At 44.5% G+C, this 8,572-nt stretch overlaps 1 protein-coding gene across 9 annotated transcripts in view; it reads left to right on the top strand.

Annotated features, from left to right (window-relative positions):
• Nucleotides 1-2,883, top strand: part of DOCK10 (dedicator of cytokinesis 10) — a 194,024-nt gene extending 191,141 nt beyond the window's left edge. For all 9 annotated transcript variants that reach the window (XM_025200420.1, XM_014518563.2, XM_025200424.1 and 6 more), the window contains one exon: nt 2,360-2,883. In XM_025200420.1, coding sequence (XP_025056205.1) covers nt 2,360-2,479 — 120 coding nt within the window. In that variant the 3' untranslated portion in view covers nt 2,480-2,883. The remainder of the gene's footprint in view (nt 1-2,359) is intronic.
• The last annotated feature ends 5,689 nt before the right edge of the window (nt 2,884-8,572 follow it).

The following is an 8,572-nucleotide window of genomic DNA, read 5'->3' on the forward strand; positions in this document are numbered from 1 at the left end:
TCATTCGGTGTCCCACAGCATGTTTGCTTGTAAAATTATCCAGTCTGCAGGCCAAAATGTCTGTTTCCACTCTTGTGCCAGAAGATCACTGTTCCTTTGGGACGGAATGGTAGTGATGCCCAAATAACAAATTAAGTTACCAGGAGGAGATTAGGACCTGGTGCAGACATTTGGATTCTCCTAGGAGTTGGTGCTCTCCCAGGATAAACCACAAGCATACAGTTGTTCAGACTTTTACTCCCAGAGTAAAAATGGTCACTGCAGAAGAAAAATAACCTGGGAACAATCAGGGTTAAATCAGTCCCTGAGGAGTTTCTCCTGGGAGAGCAAATGTCTGTACATGCTGCTTCTCTCAGAAGAGAACATAGTCCTCCAGCATCCCTTCTTTACCCTCCCCTCCCCCTCCCCTACCGCCACCATCATGTACACAGTTTGTTGCTCACTGGACTCTGCTGCTCCAGCAGGAAGCAGAACAGAGACCCTTCACAATTTCCACACGTACTGCAGGGAAACACAGACTGTCCATTGGCAATGGGCTGCCAGTCCAGGCTGCCCTGTGCACTGTTGTCATCTGTTGTCATGCAGACTAAAGGAGCCTGTGGAGCATGCTGAGATGTGTGTGTAGGGCCCCTCTGGCTGCATAGTGTCAGCACTGCAAGCTCTCCACTTTTTAGGGCTTCGGCATTCAAATGTTTGTACATGCAGCTCTGAGTAAGTTTTTCTACCAAGAGAATAAACCTTGGAGGATTCTTCCAGATTATTTTAATGTGGATATGCAGTGTAGGAAAAAATTCTGACATGTTCAGCATAAGAGCTGCCCAATCTATTTATTTTAAAGACAGCCTCTAAAGTGAATTATTGGCAATGAAAACTTAGAGATGGTAGCACCTTGTGTCTCCCTGTATTGAGCTATAGGCAACCTGGGTTCTAGGCCCATTTCAGTGCTCCAGAGCCTGCAAGGGCTTCCAGAACCTTTCCAGGCACAACTCAGGGTGCTTGTCTTGATCTGTAATACCCTAAATGGCCCAGGTCCTATGTATCTAAGGGTACTTTCTCCTTTATGCTCCATCATGATTCCGAAGATCCCTAAACCAAGAACAACCACCTGCAAGTATCGTTGGTCTGCCAAATTTACTTGGCCAAAAACCAAAAACACATGGGGGATTGTTTTCAGGAGTCACTCTTCAGCTTGAGAGCTCCCTTCCTTTGAGGCCTGCCAGAGCCCAAGCCGAAATGTCTTTTGGAATCACTGTAAGACCCACCACTGGCCTGCCAATTGGCCTTGAGCAAGTCAATCCCCACTTTATGTGCCACTGTTCCCCTATGCATTAAATGGTAATAATCTCCATTACTAAAGCATTTGGAGGTTGGCAGATGAAAAGGACCGGTTAAGAACTGCATGGGATTATACGTGGAGAGAATCAAGAAGAAGGTTTTCCATTGTCATCCATACTTTTCAATATAGTGTCAAAATAATGTTCATGCTATTAGTTTTGGAAGTGAATATTTCAACTAAAATTTCTTTGTGTAGTCTTTCTTAGAAGATGACAAACTTTCTTTTACCATCCTTATAAATGTCAAAGGTAAATATTACTGGGATTAAAAACATTTTTGTCATGCAGAGATGCCTGAGCCTTCCTGGGTGGTAGTATAGCCATGATCATGTAATGGTCCATAACATTAGTCCTACTTGTTCAGAGCAAACTTGGGTATCTTTGCTGGTATGTAGTATGGTGCCATGTACATGCACATTACTTGTGAAAAAAGCAGTTATATCTTCCTCACTTGTGTAGTTGTCTTTTTTCAGTGTCTGTCTATGTGTCCCTATATTTGTATTGTATAATATTAGCCTTGATCCTGCCAACAAGGGAATCTCTGAAACCCTGTAACCCTATACTAATTTTTAGGTTTCTGGGTGGGTACAAGTGGATCTAGTTGTAGGACTAGCGTAACATTGCATATAATACAATAAACATTAACTTGTTTATGAAAGATAGTTAACTGTGTAATTCTAGTTGAGAACACTATTGCAAAATTATTGTTTAGAGAAATGTATGGTCTGTTGGTTGACATAGTGTAAAACATTGATACTGAGAATCCCAACCAAGGACCTCACCCTGGATCTTTTCCTAAATGAACCTCTTGATGGAGAGTGAGGGTGATAGGACAGCAAGACGTGGGGCCCCAAGTTAATTCTCTAATATAAAAGCTCCTTCTATCAAGTTTTCCAAATCAATAACATTTTGTTTAATGAACCAAAAATATTAAATTCTTGAAAAGAGTTTTAAAATGTCTAAATTATTCAGAGGATATGATTTGCTTTAATCTATTTCTTTTATATATTTATTCTCTTTCAAAGATTACATACAAGGAGGATCCAGCAAAACAGCAAGGAATGGAGCGAACTTATTCACGAGCCATCTCTAGGACAAACACACTTGTGCCAGGAGCGCTAATGCCATCAAATCCTGAAGCTTGACCAAAACATCAATGACATTATCCAGACCTCTGTAGAACTTTATTCTTTTAAAAAAAGGATCATGAACATGACAATGGATCATGCAATATGGTTTTAATTTATTGGATATCTTGATAGTGATGATATTTTTTTTAAATTGCTAGCTTGATATCCATTGAATGTTTAGTTCCACAGCAAACCCTAAGTTTGCAGTCAATAATAATATATCTAATATTGAGTCCTGGTATATTTTAAAGGTAAAGTTGAATGTTTTATAACATTTAAGTAAATTGCAATTGTAAATAGAGGATGTGTAAAATATGTCATTTTTACAGAATTTAAAAGAATATCTTTTTAGTTAATAATTATGATAGTACTAATAATGTGGATAACATTTCAGATACCATTATATTAAAATATTTGTGTATGTGTACAAAAGTCTAGAAAGATTTTTTTTAGTTCAATGCATTAGTTCATTGCAGTATCTTCTGTGCTTTGCATATTGGCAAGGATCCAAGTGTCATACACCTTTGTGTGTACCATTCTGACAGTTACAAAAGACCTTCTCCACAAGGAATGGCACTAGTAGAACAATCTCTAGAGTCCCTTGGATTCTAAATACTATACTTTGTTGAGTGTGGCCCACACTGGTAATGTGGGGAGCTAGATTTTTATACCATTTTTCACAATTTCCTGACAATTTGCAGCTTCTATGCTCCTTTAATTTTCCCTTCATCCCTAAAATATAGAATCATAGAAAATTAGGGTTGGAAGGGACCTCAGGAGGTCATGTAGTTCTACCCCCTGCTGAAAGCAGGACCATTCCCAACTAGATCATCCCAGCCAAGGTTTTGTCTAGCCAGGTCTTAAAAACATCCAAGGATGGAGATTCCACAACCTCTCTGGGTAACCTGTTCCAATGTTTTATGACCCTCCTACTGAGAAAATTCTTCCTAATATCTAACCTAAATTTCTTGTTGCAACTTGAAACCATTCTCCTTGTTCTGCCATCTGCCACCACTGAGAACAGTCGAGCTCCATTGTCTTTGTAACCCCCCTTCAGGTAGTTGAAGGCTGCTATCAAATTCCCTCTCAGTCTTCTCTTCTCTAGACTAAATAAGCCCAGTTCCCTCAGCCTCTCCTCAGAAGTCTTGTGCCCCAGCCCCCTTACCATTTTCGTGGCCCTCCACTGGACTCTCTTCAATTTTTCCACATCCTTTCTGTAGTGGGGGGCCCAAAACTGGACACAATACTCCAGATGTGGCTTCACCAGTGCTCTGAGTAGAGGCAAAGAATCACTTCCTTGCCCTACTGGACAGGACAGCCCAGTACACCACCAAGGCAGCCCAGTGTTCTGTTAGCTTTCTTGGCAACAAGGGCGCCCTGTTGGCCCATATTCAGCTTATTGTCCACTATAACTTCAAGGTTCAGCTCTTCTAAATAGTTCAGAACTTGTTCTTTCACCACTGTTGGCTGCTCATCTCCTCCTCAAACTGTGCTGCCAGGTGCAGTAGTCTGGGAGCTGACCTTGTCTGTGAAGACTGAGGTAAAAAAGCATTGAGTACCTCAGCATTTTCTACATCCTCTGTCACTAGTTTGCCTCCTGTGTTCAGTAAAGGACCCACACTTCCCCTGATCTTCCCCTTGTTACCGACATACTTGTAGAAAACGTTTTCGTTACCCTTCACATCCTTTGCTAGCTGAAATTCCAGTTGCACTTTGGCCTTCCTGACTTCATCCCTGCATGCCCATGCAATATTCTTGTACTCCTCCCTAGTTATTTGTCCAAGTTTCCACTTTTTATAAGCTTCTTTTTTGTGATTTAGTTTACTGAAGAGTTTACTGAATTTAGTTTACTGCTAAGCCAAGCCAAGCTGGTCTTCTGCCATACTTGCTAGTCTTCCTGCATATTGGGATAGTTTGTTCCTGCACTGTCAGTAAAGCTTCTTTAAAGTACAGCCAGCCCTCCTGGATTCCTCTCTCCCTCAGACTGGCTTTGCAGGGGATCCTACCCATGACTTCCCTGAGCAAGTCAAAATCTGCTTTTCTGAAGTCCAGGGTCCTTATTCTGCTGCTCTCCATCTTTCCTTTCCTCAGGATTCTGAACTCAATCATCTATATGCTCTAGTACAGTGAATTTTTACATTCTTTAAATATTAATGTGATTTCTCCGAGCTATGCTTTGCAGCCCCACCACTGACGAGCATAGCAGGTGCCTCTGCTCAGTCAGAAGGAGACAAGGGCAGCCTTGAACTCTTTTCCCAGCCCCTGAGCTATAGAGTATCAAGGGTCACACTCACCTCTCTCAGCCTCCCTATGCAGTATGGCTTGAGGAATTGAGGCTGTCCCCAAAACATAGAAAACAAGTGTGCAGACAGAGGGCCTCTAATCCAGGCAGCAAAGCATCTTGGATGCAGGAGGCCAGCAAGCTGACCACTGGGATGTGGCTGCAATTGCTGTGGCCTCACTCCCACTCCACTACTGCTTGCACTGACAGACTTGCAAGGAAGTGGGTGTTGCTCAGAGCCCAGTAAGGTTCTGCCCAGACCCCATCACCCATAGTTATAGACACTCCAACCTCTCAGATTAAAGCAAGGCCTGGAATCATGGGTCTGGCTCCATCCTGAATCCCCAAGTGGGTTTAGGGATGGGGAACAAGCCCTGCTACTTTGTGACTCTGATCTGTGCAGCTAGTCAGGTTGCCTCACGAGACAGCCTGAGCTATTCTTTCATCAAAGACCAGAGCAAGAGCCTCTGTCTAGCAAGACAGGGATAAGGGCAGCCTTCATAGATTTTATAGCTATTAGGGCTGGAAGGGACCTCACGAGATCATTAGGTCCTGCCGAAGAGGCAGGAAGTCAGCTGGGGTCAGATCATCCCAGCAAGATAAGCATCCAAGCATTTCGTAAAGGTATCCAGAGTAGGTGCTTGTACCTCTATTCTACTCTGGAGACTCAGACGGTAAAGAAGTTTTTCCTTATGTCCAGTCTAAAACGGTCTTCCAGCAGTTTGTGACCATTAGACCTTGTCTTCCCTTATGGTGCCCTGGTGAACAGACATTCTCCCAGTTCCTGATGCACACCCCTTAGATACTTATAGGCTGCCACCAAGTCACCCTTGAGCCTTCACTTCTCCAGGCTGAAGAGTCCCATGCCTCTAATCATGCACGTGGCTCTCCTCTGAACTCTCTCAAGGTTCTCCACATCCTTTCTAAAGTATGAAGCCCAGAATTGGATGCAGTACTGCAGCTGTAGCCCCACCAAGACCGAGTAAAGTGTGAGGATGACTTCTTGGCTCTTGCTTGAGATGCATCAGTAGATGCAAGCCAGAGTTTTATTTGCTTTGCCAGCTGTGGCATCTCATTGGTGGCTCATGTTCATATTGTGAGCAATCATGACCCCCAAGTCTCTTTCAGTCATTGTGCTAGTGAGTGTAGCAGTGTCAAGCCTATAAGTATAGCATGAGTTTTCTTCTCCCGAGGTGGAGCACCTTGCATTTCTTCATGTTGAATGTCATCAGGTTTTGATCTGCCCACCTTGCAAGCCTGTCCAGGTCAGCCTGAATTGCCATGCTATCCTCTAGTGTGACCACACTTCCCCATAATGTGGTGTCATCTGTGAACTTAGCCAGTCTGCTTCTGATACCCAAATCCAGATCATTTATGAATATATTAAAGAGTACTGGTCCAAGAACTGAGCCCTGGGGGATACCACTGATCACCATGTACCATGTTGACTCGGTTCCATTGACTGTCACTCTCTGGGTCTGACCATGGAGCCAGTTTCCCAGCCATCAGACCATAAGTTTGTCAAGGCCACAGTTCCCCAATTTTACCGTAAGGACATAATGAGAGATCAAGTCAAAGGCTTTTTTGAAATATAAATATATGGCATCAACCTCTTCTCCTTTGTCCAGGTGATGCATCACCTGGTCATAGAAGGAAATGAGGTTGGTCAGGCAAGACCTACCTGCAATGAAGGCATGTTGGCTGTCTCTCAGAATGTTGCCTTCCATTAGCCTGTTGTTGATGATTTCTTTCATTTTTTTCTAAGCTCTTTCCAGGGATTGAGGTCAAGCTGATTGACCTGTAGTTCCCTGGATCTTCCTTCCTTCCTTTCTTGAAGATAAGCACCACATTGGCCCTCTTCCAATCTTCAAGAACCTCTCCTGAGCACCAGGAGTTCTCAAATATCCTCACCATTGGTTATGCTATGACGTCAGCCAACTCTTTTAGCACTCTTGGGTACATTCCGTCCGGACCAGCTGACTTGTGGATGTCCAGCCCCTCAAGCTGTTCCCTCACAAGATCTTCACCAATTATAGGTGTATGATCACCCTTACCCTGGTAGTCCTGCATCCTGTCAGGCAGGGTGATCTCCTTGGGTTGGTGGAAAACCAATGCAAAGTAATCATTGAGGAGATTAGCTTTCTCCTGGGTCTTGGTTGTGAGTTGCCCCATTTGGTTTAGCAAGGGTCTGATGTTGCCCTTGTTTTCCTTCTGACTTCCCACATATTTGAAGAAGGACTTTTTATTTTCCTTGATTCCTGTAGCCAGTTTGAGTTCAGTTTCAGCCTTGGCTTTTCTGGTCTGTTCCCTACAGATGCAGGCTAGTGCTGCATAATCCTCCTTGGTGGTAGTTCCCGACTTCCATCCCTTATAAGCTTCTTTTTACAGATTCAGAAGGTCCATGAGTTTGCTACTGAGCCAGGGGGGTCTCCCAGCTCTTTTGCTACCTTTCCTATGGGCTGGAATGGACTTCCCTTGTGCTTTGAGGATGACGTCCTTAAGGAATGACTACTTATTGTGGACTCCCCTCCCTGTTGGATCATGGTCTCTCAGGGCCTCAACAACCAACCTCCTGAGCTTGTGAAAGCCAGCTTTCCTAAAGTCCAGGATTTCTGCATTGCTGACTGATTTGCCAGCTTTGCAATGGATAGAAAAAGTGATCAACTCATGATCATGTCACCAAGCTTCCCTTCGATCCTCAGGTCGCTGACTAGATCATCCCCTTTGGCCAGTACCAGATCCAGCAGTGCCTTACCTCTTGTTGGCCCGTAGACTCCTTGAGTCAAATAGAGCTCATCAGTGCAAGTGAGGAAGCTTCACGACCAATCAGATTTAGCTGAATACTCTTCCCATGAGATGTTAGGGTGGTTGAAGTCGCCCATGATGACCATGCACCGAGAGCATGCAGCCTCTGCCAGTTCCATAGTGAATCCGTGGTCAAGTTCTTCTTCCTGGTTCGGAGGTCTGTAATAGACTCCTACAGTTATATCCCCTTCACCACATTCTCCCCATATTCTAACCCAGAGAGTCTCAAGGCATCCTCCTTGGGTGCCAATCGCTGCTCGTAGGGAAATGTACTGCTCCCTCACGTAGAGAGCTACACCCCCAACCTTTCCTCGCAACATGATCCCTCCTGTATAAGGCATAGCCATCAATACCTGTGGTCCAGTCATAGGTGGAATCCAACCAGGTCTCCGTTATCCCTATGAGATCATAGTCATTTTTGCTTAGCAGAAGAGCCAGTTCTTCCCCTTTGTTCCCCTTGCTCCTGGCATTTATATACAGGCAGCTAAGCCTGGAATCAGAAGCCGTGGGGTTCCCTATCCTCTTATAAGTGTCCCATCCTTGGCCTAGGGTAGGAGTGAGTTCCTTTGTGTTATCTGACTTGCTGATTCTGTGGTTTTCACTTCCAGGGCTTGCACTAGTAATTGTCCGCCTGTTCCCCAGTGATCTTAGTTTAAAGCCCTGTCAAGCAGATCAGCCATTCTGGCCGAGAAGACCTTCTTTCCCATCAGAGTGTGGTGGAGGCTGGCCCTTCCCAACAAACCACTGCCTCTCTCCGAATTGTGGACTGTGATCAAAGAATCTGAAGCCTTTGCAATGGCACCAACACCACAGTCTTCTGTTGAGTTCTTCAATACGTCTCTCCCTCCTGTACCTGGGACCCGTAACTGGAAGGATTGAAGAGAAAACTACCTGTGCCCCAACCCTCTGAGCCCAGCCCCCAGAGCCCTGTAGTCACTCATGACCCAGCCAGGATTGCTCTGAGTCATGTCATTCATACCCACATGGATGAGGAGCATGGGGTACTGGTCGGAGCATACTAG

Source organism: Alligator sinensis, unplaced genomic scaffold, assembly GCF_000455745.1.
Source record: "Alligator sinensis unplaced genomic scaffold, ASM45574v1 scaffold596_1, whole genome shotgun sequence".
Lineage (NCBI taxonomy): Eukaryota > Metazoa > Chordata > Crocodylia > Alligatoridae > Alligator > Alligator sinensis.